The 21,253-nt window shown below is 44.6% G+C and overlaps 1 protein-coding gene across 1 annotated transcript in view; it reads right to left on the reverse strand.

Annotated features, from left to right (window-relative positions):
* TRPM1 (transient receptor potential cation channel subfamily M member 1) overlaps positions 1 to 21,253 on the reverse strand; it is a 95,170-nt gene that overhangs the window by 64,688 nt on the left and 9,229 nt on the right. Inside the window, exon 3 of the mRNA XM_042988262.1 lies at positions 4,052 to 4,131. Coding sequence (XP_042844196.1) covers positions 4,052 to 4,131 — 80 coding nt within the window. The remainder of the gene's footprint in view (positions 1 to 4,051; positions 4,132 to 21,253) is intronic.

The following is a 21,253-nucleotide window of genomic DNA, read 5'->3' on the forward strand; positions in this document are numbered from 1 at the left end:
TTCTCTACATTAGTAACCTTGAAAATATAGTCCTTTTTCTGCTTATACTTTTATTGTCAAATTTAACAATCTCTTGCTAAATCCAAAGTCATGAAGATTTGCTCCTATGTTTTTGTCTAAGAGTTTTATAGTTTAAACCCCTACATTTATGTTTTTGATAGTTTTTTTTTAACATTTTATTCATTTTTGAGAGACAGAGTGCTAGCAGGGGAGGAGCAGAGAGGGAGACACAGAATCTGAAGCAGGCTCCAGGCTCTGAGCTGTCAGCACAGGGCCCGATGTAGGGCTTGAACTCACTGACTGCGAGATCATGACCTGTGCTGAAGTTGAATGCCCAACCGACTGAGCCACCCAGGTGCCCCAGTTTTTTTGTTTTTTTTTTTAATTTTAGAGAGAGCCTGAGCTGGGGAGGGACAGAGGGTGAGGGAGAGAATCTTAAGCAGGCTCCATTCCCAGAGCAGAGCCCAAAGTGAGCCTCCATCCCGACTATGAAATCATGACCTGAGCTGAAATCAGGAGTCAGATGCTTGAGACTGAGCCAACAAGGTGCCCCTAGGTTTTTGATACACTTTGAGCTAATTTTTATATATGGTATGAGGTGGGGGTCTAAATACATTCTTTGCATCATGATACGCAGTTGTTTCCACACCATTTGATGAAGAGACTATTCTTTCTCTGTTTTGGTAACCTTGCTGAAACATCAATTGTCTACAAATGTATGGTTATTTCTGGACTCCTGATTCTATTCCATTGGTCTGTATGTCTATCCTTATGCCAGTACCATACTACTTTGATTACGGTAGCTTTGTAGTAAGTTTTGAAATCAAGTAGTGTGTGAGTCTTCCTACTTTGTTCTTTTTTTTTTTTTTTTTAAATGATATTGCTTTGGCTATTCTGTATCCATTGCAATTCCATATCAGTCTGCTTGTCAATTTTTGCAAAGAAGCAAGCTGGGATTCTGATATGGACTGCATTGAATCTGTAGATCAATTTGTGAATATTGTTAACAATGTTAACTCTTCTGATCCATGAACATGGGCTGTTTTTCCAATTATTTGGATCTTTGTTAATTTCTTTCAACAGTGTTTTGCACTTTTCAGAGTATAGGTTTTGCACTTCTTTTCTAAGTTTATTCCAAAGTATCTTTTTCCTTTTGATGATATTGTACATGGAATTGTTTTGTTAGTTTCATTTTATTTCATTGTTCATTGCAAGTAGATAGATATAAACATAATTTTTGTTTACTGATTTTTATTTTATACTTCAACCTTGCTGAACTTGCTTACTAGTTACAAGAGTTTTTTTTTAGTGAATACTTAGGATTTTCTATATACAACATTATGTCATCTGCCAATAAAGATAGCTACTTTTTCTTTTCCACTATGGGTGCCTTTTATTTCTTTATCCTAATTTCCTTGGCTAAGACCTCTAGTACAGTTTTGGATAGAAGTGGTGAGAGTGGACATCCTTATCTCTGATATTAGAGGCAAAGCATCCAATCATTCACCATTAAGTATGATGATAACTGTGGATTTTCATAGATGTCCTTTATTAGATTGAAGAAATTCCTCAATTTTTAATCATAAAAGGTGTTGAATTTTACCAAATGCTTTTTTGTCAGTTGAGATGATTATGTTATTTTTGTTTTTATTCTATTTATGTGATGTATTGCATTAGTTGATTTTCTGATGTGAAACCAACTTTGCATCCCTGGGATAAATCCCAGTTGATTATGTTTTTATATGTTGCTATATTTGGTTTGATAGTATTTGTTCAGGATTTCTGCATCCATACTCACAAAAAATATTATTATGTAGTTTTCCTTTTTTGTGGTGTCTTTGGTTTTAATATACAGGTAGTACTGGCCTCATGAAACCAGGAACTGAGTTGAGGAATGTTTTCTCATCTTCTATTTTTTTGACATTTTTGTGATTATTTGTGTAATTCTTTGAAAAATATTTAGTACAATTCAGCAGTGAAGTCATCTGGACCTAAGCTTTTCTTTGTGGGTCATTTTTGATACTAATCCTATGTCTTAATTTCATATAGGTCTATTTAGATTGCATATTTCTTCTTGAATTGGTCTAGTAATTTGTGTCTTCCTAGGAATTTGTCCATTTCACCTAAGTTATTTAATTTTTTGTAATTAGTGTATAAATTAGTATTCCTTTGTATTCATTTCTGTTTCTGTAAGATTGGTAGTAATATCTTTTCATTTCTGATTCTAGTAATTTGAATTCTTCATCAGTCTACCTAAAGGTTTGTCAATTTTGTTGATCTTTTCCAAGAAATAGCTTTCGGTTACATTGATTTTTCTCTATTGTTTCAAAATTTTCTATTTTATTCCATTTTATTTAATATTTCCTTCTGCTTCCTTTAGATGTAGTTTGATCTTATTGAGCCAGGAAGGGGAAGGGACAGAGCTCTCATGCTTCAAATACCGCAAACTCTAGCCTTTCTATTGAATTTTTGTAGGTGTTTTTGTATAGATATTTCTCTATTTCCTATTGGCCCTTGGGATCATTTTCAGGGACTTTAAATGGTTATTTTTTCATTCCAGGATTTTTTTTTAACCCCATGCTAGAGAATCCATGCAGCTCACAGAAGAGTCTCATGTGTGAGTCCCTGAAGCTTTTTCTGCTCCTTCTGCTGCCCAGCCACTTGGCTATGTGGGGGACTGCAGTACAGCAGATGCTAAGGAGGGCTGGCATAGGTAGTTTCCATCAAGGAGGGTCTGGGTGCCACTGAAATAAGGAGGGACATTTAGGTTCAACAAAAGAACGACTTTCGTGATCTTTGACATTATCCCCTAATGCATATTTCTTGACTTGGGGGATAATCACTGGCATTTAAGCAGGGAGAGGAATCTACAGGGGGGTAGTGGAGGGGGCGAACATGGGGACATGGTGGGGCTGACGTTGCATGTGTCATATCTGACCTAGGTGATGTCTGAGAGTCTGTGTGCTCTGTGTCAGTGATCCTATCTGCATGGATTTCATATTGGGTGAATCCTCTCAGTGGCTCTCCAAAATCAGCCCATAGCTGTTGTCCTCAGAGATGGTAAGGTTTAGCTAAATTCATTTCTGATCACTTTCATGGCTTTAGAAGACCTTCTGTTTAGTTTATAACAGATTCATTTTCTTTAAAAATTTTTTTTATTTTAATTTTTTAAAATAATATTTTTAATGTTTATTTATTTTTGAGAGAGAGAGAAAGACAGAACACAGAGAGAGGGAGACACAGAATCTGAAGCAGGCTTCAGGCTCTGAGCTGTTAGCACAGAGCCCGACACAGGGCTTGAACTCACCAACCGTGAGATCATGACATGAGAGGAAGTCAGACTCTCAACCAACTGAGCCACCCAGGTGCCCCTAATTTTTTTTTACTTTAACAGAGAGAGATACAGAGAGAAATAGAGGGCACAGAATCAGGGGAGGGTCAGAGAGAGAGAGAGAGAGAGAGAGAGAGAATCTTAAGCAGGCTCCATGCTCAGCTCAGCATTGAGACCATCGCGGGGCCCCATCCCATGACCCAGGGATCATGACCTGAGCTGAAATTAAGAGTCAGACGCTCAACTGACTGAGCCACTCACATGCCCCAACAGATTCATTTTTATTTAGGTGAATGAAATTGACATTTTGTGTACAAACTACACCTTTTCATAGAGTTACATCTAGTTCACTTAACCATTCAGATCTTAACTGTGTTGGAGGTACCTATTTACCTAAATAGCATTATGAAACTCTAACAGGAAGCCATGAAGCTACCCTGGAAATCTTGATCTCCCTAAGACTAGGAAGAACACTGAGGGCCCATCTAGTTATGAGAGTTCACATTAGATTAGGATGAGTGTCAGACAACAATCTTTCCTGCATCTTGACAGAGAAGCTTCTTAGCTGAAGTATTCCCAGATTAATCTCTCCCATAGGGAATGGATTCTAGCCATTCTTCTTCCCTCCTCTTCCCCCTCCTGAAAGTACAAGAATAGTTGCTGGCAACTGGTGAACAAGTGCTGGTTTGGATAATGTCTTAGGTGTGACTTCCAATTTACCTGTTAGGGTCTTTAGTGCTGGGAATTACAAAGACACATTCTCTCTTGCAGAAGGTTTTTTCTATCCAAGCTTTCTGTCCCTGGAAGAGAAAGAAGTGAAAACTAGACCAATATAGTCCCACACAATCATCAGAGTTCATTCTTTTACTTAAAAAAAAAAATCATTAACAGGAAGTCTGACCAAAACATCTGAATAGACACCTTCAATAATGGTGGATGCAACTCTTTAAGAATCTTTTTCAGAGAAATGGCTTGGAAGTATGTATTCATGGTTTCCATAGGGCTACAAAACCTAGGCTTTGCATGCAAGTCAAAGTCTGCAAAGGGGGCATTATGCCGTCCTGAGCAAGCCAGTGCCCAGACAAGCCCTGGTATAAATGTGAGTTACTGGAAAAGCCAACAAAGTCTGCAAGCATCCGATTAGGACTTTGTCGCTATCAAGAACCTCATCTTCTTTGGACTCCCAGGCACCCATACACCATAGTAATTTTACAAGTGGACTCTCTAACTGGTGCTCAGATTCACTGAATGTTATTTTTATCATTAAAAATATTGAAGGTTGTGAAGAAATGGGTACTTATATAACATGGCTGCTGGAACTAGAAGTTGGTACAACCTCTAACAAGGGCAATTTGGCAATAATATCAAAATTACAAAGCATATACCTTTTGACCATTTAGTATTTTACTCTATCAGTATCCCTGAATACATGCAAAATGACACATATTCATTTATTTATTGCAACCACTGTTCATGATATCAAAAGACTGGACATCACCTACTATCAGTAGGGGATTGTACCTGTGTTATGGAACAATCATCAATAGAATTCTCTGTAGCTATTAAAAAAATAAGACTTTCTCTCTGTATCAATAGGAAATGATCACCAAGCTATAGTAAGTAAAAAAGTAAGACATGGAATAATCTCTCGGGTATTGTCATTAAAGTTACAGAGAAGAAATATTAATATGAAAACACACTTGCTTGACAATAGACATAATATACTGGGAAGGGCTCACAAGGAGTAGCTAACATGGTTCCCTCCAAGAGATGGGATCTGGAGGCCTGGGGAACATGGGTGATGAGTGAAGAGGACACACCTTTTAAATTCTTGAGAAAGACTTTATTACTTTTAAAATTTTTTGGTGTTTACCTATTTTTGACAAAGAGCCAGAGCACAAGCAGGAAGGGGCAAACACAGGGGGAGGAAGAGGGAGACACAGAATCTGAAGCAGGCTCCAGGTTCTGAGCTGTCAGCACAGAGCTTGACGTGGGTCTCAAACTCACGAGCTGTGAGATCATGACTTGAGCTGGAGGCAGACACCCAACCGACTGAGCCACGCAGGTACCCCGAAAAAGACTTCATTTTTTAAGAGCAGTTTTAGTTTATAACAAAACTGAAACGGAGGTAGAGAGAGTTCCCATATACACATGCCCAGACTCATAATTATCAGCATTGTCTACCAAAGTGGTACCTTTGTTACCAAAGTTGAACCTACATTGACTCTTCATAATCACCTAAAGTTCACAGTTTACTTAGGGTTCACTCTTAACATTGAATATTTTAGGGATTTGACAAATGTATAATGACATGTGTTCACCACTATAGTATCATGCAGAATAGTTTTATTGCCCTAAAAATCCTCAGTGTTCTGCCTATTTATCCCTATCTTACCCCACCTCCTGGCAACCACTCATCTTTTTATTGTCCATAGTTTTGCCCTTTCCAGAATGTCCTATAGTTGGAATCATACATATGCAGCCTTTTCAGACTGGCCTCTTTCCCTTACTAATATGCACTTAAGATTGCTCTATGCCTTTCCATGGCCTGACAGCTCATTTCTTTTTAGTGTTGAGTAATATTTCATTGTCTGGATGAGCCACAGTTTATTTATCCACTTACCCACTGAAGTTGGTGGCTTCCAAGTTTTGGCAAACATGAATAAAGATGCAATAAATGCCCACGTGCAGGAACTTATATTTTTCTCTTTAAAATTTTGGGTTTTTTGGAGTGCCTGGGTGGCTCAGTTGGTTAAGCATCTGACTTCAGTTCAGGTCATGATCTCATGGTTCATGAGTTCAGGACCCATGTCAGATTCTGTGCTGACAGCTCAGAGTCTGGAGCCTACTTTGGATTCTGTGTCTCCCTCTCTCTGCCTGTCCCTGCTCATATGCTCTCTCTCTCTCAAAAATAAATAAATATTAAAAAAATTAAAACTTTGGGTTTTTCTTCCTTTAAAATTTTGAATTATATAAAGGTATTACCTATTTAAAAATATAGAAAGTTTGCCTGAAATGAAAATCTAAAATAAAACAAGTTTTTAAAAAGGGAAAAAAACCCTCTGCCACTCTAATAATTAGCTGTTGTCATTTTTCATTTCCTGACCTCTCATTCACCTACATCCATTTGTTGAAGATTTTTTTTTGTGCAAGGTGCTGTGCTGAGTGCTTGGGGACTTCAGAGGAGAAGCATTTGGGGTGCTTGGGGACTTCCAGGGCAAGCTGGGTCACCACCCCCTGCAAGTGTCAGAGGATGTGATGCCCGCACATGTGCTGAAGGAGGTTGGCAGTACGGGGTGGCTTTGTAGAGCTGAGCGAGGCAGGAAGGAAACCTGTCCACCTTACCGGGTGCCAACATCCTTCCCTGTGTCTCCTTGAGGCCTGGCTCAATATGTATTGTGATATTTGTGTACGTGTGATGTGTGTGCTTGTGTGATGTATTTGTGCGTGTGTGCGATGTATGTGTGGTGTGTGGGTGTAGAATGTATGGTGTGTGTGTGTGTGGTCTGATGTGTGCACATGTGTGATGGTGTGCATGTGAGTGGGTATGATTATATGTGTGATGTGTGTAATATGTGTGGTGTGTGCTATGCATGTGGCATGTGTGCTATGTAAAATGTGGTGTGTATATAATGTGTGTGTATCTCTGAGGGGGGGGGGCAGACACAGGGAAATGGAGCGACCTAGCTTGTCGCTTCATCTGAATCCTGAATCAGATCTTGGAGAAAGTGCAGAGGACAGAGCCTCATGTTCGTGGCCACTCTCCCACAGTCTCTAGAACGAGTGTCACAGTGTGACCTGTGACCTGTGACCTGAGGGTGTTGTGGCCCTCACCCATCTGGGCAGCAATTCCAATTTAGGGGTTCCCTTGTGTCCATGGATGCTGTCTCCTCAGAGCGTGCCGGCAATGACCACATGTCACACACGCCCTTCTCGATGAGGTCATGTCAAGGCCCCAATGCCACTTTTGTTGCTCCACAGATAGTCCTGGCCCTGGTCTTAGTCATGCTGAGACAGTCTGATCAGGGTTTTCATCCTTCTGGAAGGACCTATGGTTCCCCGAGCCTTTCTGGGAAGGTCTTAAGAGTCAGCTGGTTACTTGGCTTCTTTTTGAATAACAGGAATGATTATAATTCAAAACCTTCCCGAGGGGCCTTCAGAAAGCAACACTACACCTTTGTCTCCAAGTAATTTAATGACTGCTTGAAAACCACATCACTAATGAGAGGAAAGTGGCTGCATCCACTCAAAGGAAAAACCTCAGAGTGGTGAGCCCCTGAAGCCCAGGTCCCAGCCCTTCTCCTGTGGAGTGTTAGAACAATCCAGGGCAAAATGGCCAAGCAGAGCATTTGCTGTCTGGAAAGAAAATATGCTTCCCCTCTTGCACATCACTCCTCACTTCCCAGAGAAGCTGGGAGAGCATACTCGCCCCCCTTTTTAAAATAGAGTTCATATTGTTTGGACTATATGCCTTCAATTAAAGACAATAAGAGCTCTAACAAATACTGAACTCCCATGAGTAGGCTAGGTTTTCACAGAGACATAGGATAGCGATTCTGAAATTACTTTCTGTGTATTCTAGGACGGAACAAAGAAATCAATATATTGTGGATAATGGGGGCTGGGTTTCTCATTGTTGGAGAAGGGTTACAAGCATGGAGAGTGGGGAAGATTAGAACGAATCCCTGGAGCAGTGGACTGAAATTGAAATGATCAGTGTGTACCCATGATTTGTAACATGTAGAGAGATAGATATAAGACCAGATAGAGGCAGGTGTGGTCCCTCCTTCTCTCCCTCTCTCTCTACACACACACACATACACACATACACACACACACACAAGTATACATAACATATTGTATTAGTTATCTATTGCTTAATATAACAAATTGTCCCCAAACTCGGTGCTTAAAACAATAAAATTTATTACCTCACAGTTTCTGTGGACCAGGAATTGAATGTGGCATATCTGGGTACTTCTGACTCTGTCTCTCCCAGGGATTCAGCCAAGCTGTGGGTGGGGCCATGGTCTCATCCAAAGGGAATCCAGTGGGGAGCACCCAGTCCTAGCTCCCTTATGTGGCTGTTGCCAAGATCTAGGTCCTCTCAAGGGTTTTGGGCCCAGCACCTCAGTCAGTTCCTTGTCATGTGAGCCTCTCCACAAGGAACCTCACAACATGGTGGGTGACCTCCATCAGAGTGGGGAGTGCAAGAGTCACACAAGAGAAGCCATGGTCTCTTTACAACCATGTATCTGAAGTGATATCTCTTTGGCTGTATTCCATGCATTAGAAGAGTCTCCCATTCTGGCTGCCCACAATCAGGTGGAGAGGACTACTATAGTGTAAGTGAACATTAAGCTTTTTCTCTTGTAATGTGAGTGCCTGACATTCAGCTTTTGACTGTTGAGGCATTCATGTCAAAGACATCCATCTCGAGTAAATATACTGCCGGATATACGACACAGCTACTAACAAAACAGCCAAATAAAGAACTAGGCTGCCCCCGCTCACCAAGCTCCCTCTTTCAGAAAGTGCTGGTTAACCTAGAGAACTGACCCTTGCCCTTCCTGTGCCCTAATTCCTGCTCTCATGCCTGAAATTCACCATAGTGAACCCTCGAAACCTTAGACACCCCACCCTTGGACACTAATAAAGGCAGAGTTCTGGATCTGCTATCTCTATCTCTACTTGCGTCCTTGCTATGTGGCCCTTGGGTATGCCACTTACACTCAAGGCTTGTGAGTAATAAATCTTGTTCCTCAGAGTTTCCTGCTAGTTTTTGCTGAAGTGCATCTTGCAGTCATAATAAGAATTACAGGGCTGGTCCAGCCACAACATTAGTTCCACAGGGGGAGTCTCTGTGGAGGTTCGCTGTGAATAACACAGGTTCTGGTGAATACCTCGGTCATTCCTAGCCAAGAGCATCACTAGCAGTAGGCTGGGACCAACACAACAACTACAAAGGCGTAAATACCAGGAGGCTAGGGTCTTTGGGGTCGTATGCCTACCACATATGCACACATATGTCTGTATGTGTACACATTCATGTATTTCCTGGCTCTATCCACTGAAAGGGCGTACCACCAACGAGTATATTTAGTGCTCAAATATTGGCTTCTAAATATTGTTCTCCACTGAAGCGAACTGGGGCTTCTTGGAGAAATGACTGTATCCAAGACTGGAGCAGGGAGAGTACAAGAAGGACCTGGAACATCTTGTTTAGCCAGTAAGTGTTTACTTTTGACGTGGGAACTTGCCAAAAGAACACTGAAGCCACTTTGAAGGGACTCTCACTGGCTTTATCTGGGATAATTGAGCATGAAAATAAGTACTTACAATAATGAAGTACAACCTTTTGACTGAAATAAGAGCCCATGGACCCACACTGGTATAAATCCATACATAATTCAATACATAGGGGTGACGGGAACGCTCTTTCCTCCAGTAGTCAGTCATTTAATAAATACAGAAGGAATGATGGACGTAGAAAATCTCCATGTGGCAACTATCACGCATGTTTATGAATGCTAAAAGTAGTGGGTAAAAGTTTGAAGAATAACAGTACGCTTACATAATCTCATATATCTCCCACAGGTATTTACTAATCATAAAGAGGAAATTAGTGGCTTGACAGTGGAGAAATTTGGGGAACACCACCTAAAGCGAAGTGAACATCACCAGTAATGGAACAAAGATTCACCATGAGCCTCCCAATAAAATGCATGAGAGATAAAAATGCCAAAAATGCATAACTTGAATCTAAGCAGGAGCAACCTCAGATAACCCAAACTGAGGGGCATCCTACAAAATAACTGACTCATACTCTGCAAAAATGTCAAGGTGACCAGGAAAGACTGGGGGATGGTTCTAGCTGTTGTGGAAAGGCACGACGGTGAAATGCCCTTCCACCTCTGTGCCCTGCCCTCTAGACCTCACTCCCTCTCAGCTCCTCCCCCTGCCCCGTCTTTAGGCCCCGCCCCCTGCCCCTGCTAGGCCCTGCCCCCTCTGCCTGTCCCCTAGGCCCTCCCTCTCAGCGCCCCCTAGCACAACAAACCAGTCAGTGGGCACTTCCTAGGAAACCCAGGGGCAATGCAGTGTAGGCAATCAGAAAACCAAGGTCCACCTCCTGAACAACTAGGCTTAGGTCCCACATCATCAAAAGGGGGAAATACCACCTGCCCTACAGGATTTAATATGCAGAGGTGGATGAAGAACTTGGAAAGCAGCAATGTGCTTCTTGTTTTTATTAATGTCTGTTCTGTCTCAGGCAGCATTTAAATGCCTCCATCAAGGAGTGCCCCCCTCCCCCATCTCCTTTACATGCAGGTGCAGGGCATCTGTTGCCCTGAGGGAGTATTGGCCCACACCTTACCCTCAAACTTGGGAGGGGGCCTTTTCAGAGTGCCAAACCCCAGCCCTTGGAGCCCTGGGCAAGAACAGCAGCTGGCATCCACAAAATGGCCCCATTTCTCTCTGCTTCACCAAAAATCTTTTCTTTTTTTTTCCTAATGAATATGCTAGCATGTGACTAACATACTTTCCCTTGGGGAAAAAAGTGCTATACTTTAAATATCAACTACTGATTTTTTTAAAAAAAGTTTAGTCCTGAAGAGCATCCTCAGTTCAAAATTCCAAGTTACTGCTGAGTCTCCAGAAATATTCTAGAATCTTCTGAGGATAAACAAAAGATACAATAGCCACTCTTTACCTGCAATCTCTCACAGTGTTTTGGCCTGTACTCAAATGTCCCCTCTTCAGGGAGGCTCTCTGGCTCCCCATCACACCCCCACCCCCTGCTCTCTGTCCTTCATACATTCCATCCCACTAACCTCCTCCCTCTCTTCCCTTCCCTCTCTCCTCCTACAAAAGCCATGGAAGCCGAAGCCCTGTTCAGTTCTCTGCTTTATCCCCAGTGCCTCCAGGAGTGCCTGGCAAAGAGGAGTTGCTCATTACCCTGTAATGACTAAATAAATCAATAAATCCCTCAGGTGGAGCATTTCCAGGGGGGCCCAGCTCTTATCAACCTGGCCTACCACAGTCTGGCCCCCTGGGCCCACACACCCCAGTGGGGTGCACACAGAGCAGAAGGGAGGTAACCCAGGTCACCTGAGGAGACTCTGCTCATGGTGGGGAGGGGTTCAGCCTCCTGAATGGCTGGGAGTCACTGATGCAGGTGAAAGGCAATAGGTGGAGGACCCCTGCGTCAAACATTCCTCCTTCCCCTCCCGCCTCTGCTACCAGGGCTGAGTACCGCCAAGGTAACAACAAAGAGCCATGGAATCTTACAAAGGGCATCCTTGTGAAATGAAAGAAGAGCAGAGCCTCCTGTGGTTCATTTATAGACCCTTCAGATCCCCCTGTTGGGTCAGAGATGGTGCCCACTCATCCAAAATATTCCTGCCCATCACAAATGGTTATTATTATTTTTTTAAGATTTATTTTTGAGAGAAAGAGAGAGAGTGCAAGTGGGGGAGGGGTGTAGAGAGAGGGAGACAGAATCTGAGCAGGCTCCAGGCTCTGAGCTGTCAGCATGGAGCCCAACGTGGGGCTTGAACTCACAAAATCAAGAGATCATGACCTGAGCTGAAGCCAGATGCTTAACCGACTGAGCCACCCAGATGCCCCTCAAATGGTTATTTAAGTGCTTTAGGGCCAGATAAGAGGAACACTAGCACTGAGGATTAAAATCCCACGTGCAGGAGTGCTCACTTACTGGAAAGTCTGTCTGTGAGGCCCAGTGAGGAGACACAGAGGTGGTGCCACCATCATGCTCCCCAAGCCCCTTGAGCTGCCCAAGTCCATGTGTGGGTCACATGCAGCCCCTCCCCTGCCCCATTTCATCTCTGAAATGGGAACTGCTTTGCATACTTTCAGCCTCAGCTGGGATAACACCTGTACAGTATCTGGGAGGTACTAGATATAAATGGAAATCCTGGTCATTAGTTTTATCACAGGATAGTAAGTTGCATGATGGAAATAGAGGCGGTATGCAGTCAAGCCTTCACCTGGTGGTTCAAAAACCACCAGGTGCCAGGAGTTCAGAGTGGGTAAGTAGGAGGAGGAAACTTCATAGTATGGGCAAGATTTGGACAGGTGGGCTGAAGACATTTGGGGACAGGGAATGGTGGGGTGGGTGGAACAGCATGTGTACAGCAGAGGGAGTGAGGATGCATGTGGAGAATAGGGGGGAGGGACGGGAACAGGGTGACTGAGGGCAAGAGGTTGTGCTGAGCAGTAGGTGGGTGAGGAAATGGAGGGAAGGGGGTGGGTTTCCCACCTCAGTGAGATGGGGATGGGCCATGGAGGGGCAGGAGGAGGCCCCCCCAGGAGATGAGTGTTTAGTGGGCGTTTCTTGTAGTAGTGAAGTGAAGGCAGAAACTAGGCTGCCACGTCTTCATGTTCCAGGTGTTTTGTGAGTGCCGTCATGTGGCCAGTGTGGGGCTGGCTGGGTTCAGGGCTCTGAGCTGGGGGTGGAGGTGAGCCAGGTAGTCATGGCCCTACCCTCAGGGGGCTTCCATTGTGGTCAAGTAGCAAAGAATAGCAAACAAGGCAGCAGATAAACCAGAGCATTGCTGATTGTGGTAAGAACATGAAGGGAATAAAGAAGAGGGTGTGGTAGAGTATGGTGGTGTGCACGTGGGGTGGGGTAGGAGGCTTGTTAGGTTGGGAAGTCTTGGCTGAACAGGCTATACATTTAAACTGTGAAGTGAAGGACCAGAAGGGAATTCTAGGGTGCTGGAATAGCATGTGCAAAGGCCCTGTGGCAGACAGAGCTGCAGGTGCTTGCTGAGGAGCATGGATTGGGTATGTGGCAGACTTTGGAACTGAAGACGCAGGTGGGACGTGTTCTGCACAGACTTTAGGTCACAGTAAGTGGTGGGCAGAGGGGCAGCATGAACTTATGGGGCTGGGTTATAGGGGAGCAAAGGGGAGCCAGGATACCAGTAGGAAGACTGGAGTGTGGCCCACACCATGGGGATGACCCTCTAGGAGATGTGCAAGAGGAAGGAGGAGTCTGCAGGGGGACACCTTTGAGAAGACTGAGGCTGGGGTGGGGTGATGGGGCGGGGGCTGGGAAGGGTGAGAGGGTTGAGGGGTGGGGGAGTGGGGCCTGTGGGAGGAGAGGGAGGCAGGAGACAGGGCCAGGACCGCAGGGAGTGGCGTTTGGCCTGGGCCAGCTGTGACTGATCCTGGGAAGTGGCTTCCAAACATAAGAGCTGGTTTACTGTTAGGCGAGTCTCTGTTTACTCAATGGCCCTGTTTCTTGGGCCAAAATTAACAGCAAACCCTACAGTGAAATGACTGATTTGTGGACCCATTTAGCCAAAGGAAACTGCCTATCTCCTGTATGTATTTAGAGCCAACGCCTCAAAACGCTCATCCCAGGGCTGCATGTGACCCACACGTGGACTTGATTTGACCCTTGTATAAAGAGAAGAATTCTCTGCTATTATTAACCCAGAGGGGGATTACATGTGAAAATCTGGATTTCTGGCTTCTCTGGAATGCCGTTGTGTGTGGGAACGCTGGTGGACGTTCCCGCACAGTGGTAGGTGGCTGTGGGTCCCCACACAGGGCCCCGACCTGCCCTTGCCTGGCTGCCAGGAGCACCTGTGGGCCTCACCTGGGGCAGCACCTGCATGCCTGGAAACTCTCCATCCCAGAGAACCAGACAACTTCCCTGCCAAAGCACTGGCACAGGATACCCATCTTCAGGCACACAAAGATTAAAACTCCACAATTGTTCCTACTCTACCTGCCACCCACTCACCCCAGCAAGAAGGAGGCCTTGGGCTCCAACCCACAGGCCATTTCTGTGTGGTTTGGCTGATGCTCCTGCTTTGGCCAGACAAGGAGAGACTCTTGAGCCGGACAGGCCTCGCCTCATGGCCCCTTACAACAAAGAGAACCAGTAGGAGCCCCAGGTAAGGGCCCATGCTGAGGCTGCCCCTCAGGTGCTGGGCCTCAGTTTTCACATCTGTAGAGTAGGGATGATAACATGAGACTCGAGTGATAGTGCTTGGGAGAACCTCAAGATCTGATTTCCTGTGCTTTATCATCACCATCCCCTGGAGGTGACAGGGCTGGCCTGGAGGAAACGCTGGGGGGGTCATCAGAGCCCCCGCCTCTCCTTGGCCAGTGTTCCCTCTTCCCCAGACCTCCAACCCTCTTCTATCCAGGGGCCCTTCCAGGGACAATGTAACGTGATCCTCCAGACTGGAGCCCGGGAGCAGAGCTGGGTCTTTAGGCCACCTTTTCCTTTTTCCTTTCCTTTCTTTCTTTCTTTTTTTTTTTTTTTTTAAGTTTTTTTAAAATTATTTTTGAGAGAGAGAGAGAGAGAGAGAAAGCACAAGCAGGGGTGGCACAGAGAGAGAGAGAGAGGGAGAGAGAGAGGGAGGGAGACACAGAATCTGAGGCAGGCTCCAGGGTCTGAGCTGTCAGCACAGAGCCTGATGTTGGGCTTGAACTCACGAACCTCAAGATCATGACCTGAGCCGAAGTCGGATGTTCAACCGACTGAGCCACCCAGGCACCCCCCCTTTTTACTTTCTTTTTACTATAATTCACATCCCCTAAAATTCATATTTTAAAATGTGCAGTGCGTGGCTCAGTCGGTTAAGCATCTGACTTCGGCTTAGGTCATGATCTCACGGTTCATGAGTTCGAGCCCCACATCGGGCTTTCTGCTGTCAGCACAGAGCCAGCTTCAGACGCCCTCTCTGCCCCTTCCCCACTTGCGCACTCTCTCCATCTCTCTCTCAAGATGAATAAATAAACTTCAATAAACAAATAAATTTTAAAAATGTGTAGGGTTTTTTTGTTTTGTTTTGTTTTGTTTTGTTTTTTTTATATCCCCAAGATTGTGAAACTGCACTGACACCAGAGCATCTGCCATCCCTAAAGAAAAGTCCTTTACTTATTAGCAGTCATTCCCCAGCCCCCACAGCCCCTCAGTTCTGACAACCACGAATCTACTTTTTGTCTCTATGGATTTGCCTCTTCTGGGCATTTTATATAAATGGAATCATACAATACGGAGCCTTTTACGGCTGGTTTCTTTCATTTAGCAGAATGTTTGCAAGGTTCATCATGTTGTAGCAGGTGTCTGGGCTTCATTCCTTTTTATGCCTCTGTAATATTCCATTGCAGGAATTCATCAATTTATGGACATCTGGGTGGTTGTCACTCCCTGGCTATCGGAAAGAGCACTGCTCTAAAGACATTTCTCTTTTTAGAGGGAATACTAAATAAAGCCAGGAAAAAAAGAAGCAAATGTATTAACTTGTCAACTTGTGTTTGTGGTAGGGGAATCAGAATTTTTTCCTCTAATTGCTTCATCATTTATATCATGTTTTTAATTTTCTAAGGAAAAATATAACTGATTTTAAAAAGAAAATAAGAAAAGTGGCACCTGGGTGGCAAGGTTGGTTCAGTGTCTGACTTTGGCTCAAGTCATGATCTCATGATATGTGGGTTCAAGCCCCACATGAAGGCTCTGTGCTCACAGCTCACAGCTGAGACCCTGCTTCAGATTCTGTGTCTCCCTCTCTCTCTGCCCCTTCCCTGCTCTCTCTCTCTCTCTCTCAAAAATGAGTAAACATTAAAAAAATTAAAAACAAAAAGAAAAAAAGAAAATGAGACTGTGCCCATGGTACCTGGCTGGTGTTCAGAGTCTCTGAGCACAGGGTCTCCCAACTGTAGTGGGCTCCAAGGGGCCAGCCTCATGGTAACACCTTTGATGTTTCAGCGGCATCACTAATTTTGTAATCTTCCAATAACGCAGCAGATTCCCATTACATCATCTTGGATTTATGCATATTTTAAGCTGTGATTGCAAATAATGGAGCCCTAGGACACATCTTGAATGGTAACTAGTAGTTTAATTCAGAATTTAAAAAGGTTATCTGTTTTTCTACACTTGTAGAAAAAGTTGCAATGGACTGAATGTTGGTGTTCCCCCAAAATTCACATGCTGAAATACTAACTGCAGTGTGAGGGTATTAGGAGGTGAGGCCTCTGGGAGGTGATTAGGTTAGGAGGTTGGAGCCCTAATGACTTGGATTAGTGCTCTTACAGAATAGACCCCAGAGTGTTCCCTTGCTCCTTCCACCATGTGAGACAGCTATCTGTGAACCAGGAAGGGGTCACCTGACATCAAATCTGCAGGTGCCTTGATCTTGGACTTGCCAGCGTTCCTGTGAGAAATTAAGTTTATGAGCCTCCCAGTCTATGACATTCTATTATAGTAACCTGAATGGACAAAGACAAAAGCCTTGCCAGAATTTGGTGTATGGATTTCATCAAAATTGGGTTTTCCTGTTAAAATGTGAGCAGACACCCATTTGCTTTTGGAATGATCATTTTTGATGCAGTCAAACCACGTAAGACAAGGCCTTAATTCAAAGTGGTGCTGTCCAGATGCCAGATACACTTCTTTACAGGTGCTACCTGCCAGGCTGACCTCACCTTAAGTGAGGAGGTTGCTGACATTGGATGGAATGCAGGGTGGTTATTAGCCCCGAGCAAGTGCAAATAGTCAATTAGGAGGAAAAACCAAAGCAAAACAGAAGAAAAGAGGAGCACATCAGAGCAATCCAGATACTTAATTATGCAGCTAGGCCAGCCACACAGGCAGCAGCTGGGCTTAGGGTACTGAGACTGATATGGGCTCCTCAATTTTACCATTGACAGGAAAGACCTTCAGGTCATACAGATGCAGCAAAAGACCCCAGGCGCAGAAGGATATTTCAATATCCTGGAATGAAGGCCTGTGGGACCCACTCCCACATCCACTTATCTTGGACCATTTGAAGGAGGAGAGGAAATAAAAATGGGCCCTTTGTTGGGATATCGAATTCTCCCGCCCTCCAGACAGCTGTGCTGGTCACCAATGAGGATCAATGCACAAGGTACATGGGCAGTTTGTATTCCAGCTGAGGGCTCTCCACTGAGCCTAGAAAAAAAGGGGTGATCAGGACCTCAGGTAAGATGATGGGTTGGCAGGGGGAAATGAAGGGAGAGAAGGGAAAGTGGCCAAGGTCAGCTTCTAGCCCCAGCCCCAGGCAGAACCATTTGAGGGGAGAGCTCCTGAAAGTCACATGTCCATATGGATGTCAGCTCTCTCTGCTCCCCATTTTCAGGATCACATACAGGTAAGCCAGATGGGCACTTCTAAACACAAGCTGTGCTTCACAGATGTGAGTGGCCTCACAGATGTGAGAGGATGGGACTCAGCGGTGGGCCGTACTTTTTTTTGGATCATACTTTTGAAGGAGGTTGCCTTACTCTGTGGATGGGGGAAGCCACAGTTTCTGGGTGCCAGGGCCTGCACCACTCTCCTTGCCTCTTTTTTTTCAGGTGCCGGAGACCTATGCCTGGTAGGTGTTCAGGTGAGGGTTGCTACCTGCCCTAGAATGGGCCACTGGGTCCTGAGTGGAGCCAGGTCTCCTCCCTATTTTTCCCCTCTATCCCTGCTCCTTGATAGAACCTAGCCCAGAAACTTGCTTCTAGAAAGGGGTCCACAGGGTCTGTGCCTGTGTTCTTCAAAGATGGTGCAGGGGAAGTGGTTAAAAATGTAAGTATCTGGCAATTCTGGAACAGGAGGAAATATTTGCAAATCATATATCTGATAGAGAATCAACATCCAGAATATGTAAAAAAAAAAAAACACACAAAAACCTACAATTTAATAATAACAACAACAGTAAATATCCCGATTAAAGATGGGCAGAGGACTGGACTAGCCATTTTCCAAAAAAGACATACAGATGGCCAACAAACACATGAAAAGATGCTCAGTGTCACTAATCATTAGGGAAGGTAAGTCAAAACCAGAGAGATATCACTTCACACCATTAGGATGGCCACGATTGAAAACACACACACGTAACAGAAAATAACAAGTGTTCGTGAGGACGTGGAGATATTGGAACAGTTGTGCACTATGGGTGGAATTTTAAAATGGAGCAGGGGCACCTGGGTGGCCCAGTCGGTTAAGCGTCTGATTCTTAATTTCAGCTCAGGTCATGATCTCATGGTTCATGAGTTCAAGCCCCACATTGGGCTCTGCACTGACAACATGGAGCCTGCTTGGAATTCTCGCTCTCCTCCTCTCTCTCTGCCCTTCCCCCCCACTCTCTCTCTCTCAAAATAAATAAATTAATAACCCTTTTAAAATGAAGCAGATGTTGGAGCGCCTGTGTGGCTCAGTTGGTTAAGCATCCGACTTGGGCTCAGGTCATGATCTCACAGTTGGTGGTTCGGGCCCCACGTCGGGCTCTGCGCTGACAGCTCAGAGCCTGGACCCTGTTACAGGCTCTGTGTCTCCCTCTCTCTCTGTACCTCCCCCAGTCTCTCTCTCTCTCTCTCTCTCTCTCAAAAATAAACATTAAAAAGATTTTTAAAATTAAGAATAAAAAAATAAAATGAAGCAGATGCTATGGAAAACAGTTATGGTACCTCCTAAAAAATGAAACTTAGAATTACCATATGATCCAGTAATTCCACTGTGGAGCATATGCCCCAAAGAATTGAAAACAGAGTCTCAGGGAGATATTTATACACCTGTGTTCATAGCAGCATTATTCAAAATAAAATGTGGTTTACCTATATGAAGGAATATTATCAGTATTCAAAAGGAAGGAAATCCTGACACCTGCTACAATGTGGATGAACCTTGAGGACAGTACATGAAGTGAAATATGCCAGTCACAAAGGACAAATACTTATATGAGGTGCCTAAAATAAATTTGTAGAGACAGGCACTAAGAGTAGTGGGTGCCTAGGGCTGAGGAGGGGAAATGAGGACTTAGTGTTCAATGGGTAGCGTTTCAGTTTGGGAGGATGAAAACGTTCTGGAGTAGATGGTGATGATGGCTGGACAGCAGTGTCAATGGACTCAATGCCAGTGAACCATACTCTTAAAAATGATTCAGATGGCAAATTTTACATCATGCGTATCTTACCACAACTAAATATAAATTAAAAAAAAAAAGATATCTAGGTTTCACTCCAGGCCCTGGAATCAGAATCAGGGTGTGAGAACCTGTATTTTAACAAGCTTTTGTGATCCATTGCCCATGCGGCCCTCAGCTTCCCACTGCTCTATTTGGGTCCTCCCAAGCCAGTCCTCTCAAGGAACTGCAAGTTCATGCTGTAAGGGAGATAAGTCACAGGAGATGTCTCTGATGTCAGTGCTGGCACCTGGACATCCAGGGAAGGAATCAGTGCTCAGAAGGCATAGCACTATTTGGCCTGCTGTGCCTTTCTTGGGTGATGGGCAGGGTGTCAAAAATTCAGTACCTAAGATAAATAGCACCTCATACAAAATTTTATTTTTTGATTAGTTTTTTTAAAGTTTATTTGTTTTGAGAGAGAGAGAAAGAAAAAAAGAAAGAAAGAGAGGGAGAATCCCAAGCAGGCTCCACACTATCAGTGCAGAGCCTGATGCAGGGCTCAAACCCTTGAACCATGAGATCATGACCTGAGCCGAAGTCAAGAGCCGGATGCTCAACCGCCTGAGCCACCCAGGTGCCCCATTTTATACAAAATTTAAAAAAGGTAAAATCAATGCCAAGAATCCCTTGTGATCACGATATCAACATTTTTTTTTATTTTTTATTTTTTTATTTTTGGGACAGAGAGAGACAGAGCATGAACGGGGGAGGGGCAGAGAGAGAGGGAGACACAGAATCGAAAACAGGCTCCAGGCTCTGAGCCATCAGCCCAGAGCCCGACGCGGGGGGCTCGAACTCACTGACCGCGAGATCGTGACCTGGCTGAAGTCGGACGCTTAACCGACTACGCCACCCAGGCGCCCCACGATATCAACATTTTAAAGACAGGTTGTTGCTCGCTTTATGATCTTGCCTCGTTGTGCGAGGGTTGTTTCTGATCAGCTCACAGCTCTTGGGTTATGCAGCCAGCATGTCCCCACTGGGCAGTGTACGAGGGTTTACTGTGTGACAGGCCAGCACATTGGGCAGCGTGAGGCTTTTTATACAGTCATGTTTTTTGACTGTAGAGTTCTTACTTTTCCCACACAGTTTAAACATGAGGGGATATTTTGGTAAGTGTATATAGGACACTCATTGTTCTTTCTCCCACAGACTCCAATATGGCTCAGCATGGTGCCCACAACAGGTCACTGGTAACCATGGCAGGTTGGCCCTTGCTGGCCCACACAGCGGCTGGAGGACAGTGGGGAGGCCCATGAGGAGTGTGACAGAGGACTTCTACTACCTCCATTTTGACCTTAGTTGGTACTTTCTAACTGATTAAGTTCTTCTTTCCAGCTTGTCTCTTAAGAGACAACTCAGGCAAAAGACCTGCTGGGCAAATCATCCCGTGATGGGAAGAGCAGTAAGTTCTGTCCTGATGCCAGCGAGCGCCCGTGTGTTTGACCCCAAGACAATGATGAATTGACCTTCACTGCCCACTTACACATTCCCACTGGCTTTTGTCCCACATTCTCCCTATTCTCCTTATATGTCCACGTTCTCTAATACCTGGAAGTATTTTCCGCACTTAGGAGACAGTCTTGGAGACTCTAGTCTGCTGTCTTCCTGGGGTTGGCCTCGCTGAAATAAATTCCTTTCTTGTTTCACCCACCACCTGCCTCTCTGCCTTTGGATTTTGCCAACAGGAAATGGCCAAAACTGGTCTATTTGGACCAGGTGCTCTTGCGCCCCAGTGCCCTGGTTACAAGTGGACCTGGCATCAAAATGAGAAAACACATTCTAGGGGGCCCGGTGGATATGGGTGGGAGCAGGCCTGGGAGTCACCCTGTAACATGGTCACCCTGTAACATGAAGAGGTGCAGAGGCCACTGGCCTGGGCGATGATCCACCACAAGGACAGAGAAGCTTCAGCTATAGGGCCCCACACCCACCTCTCTAAGACCTGAATCTTGATTTGGAG

Source organism: Panthera tigris, chromosome B3 (assembly GCF_018350195.1).
Source record: "Panthera tigris isolate Pti1 chromosome B3, P.tigris_Pti1_mat1.1, whole genome shotgun sequence".
NCBI lineage: Eukaryota > Metazoa > Chordata > Mammalia > Carnivora > Felidae > Panthera > Panthera tigris.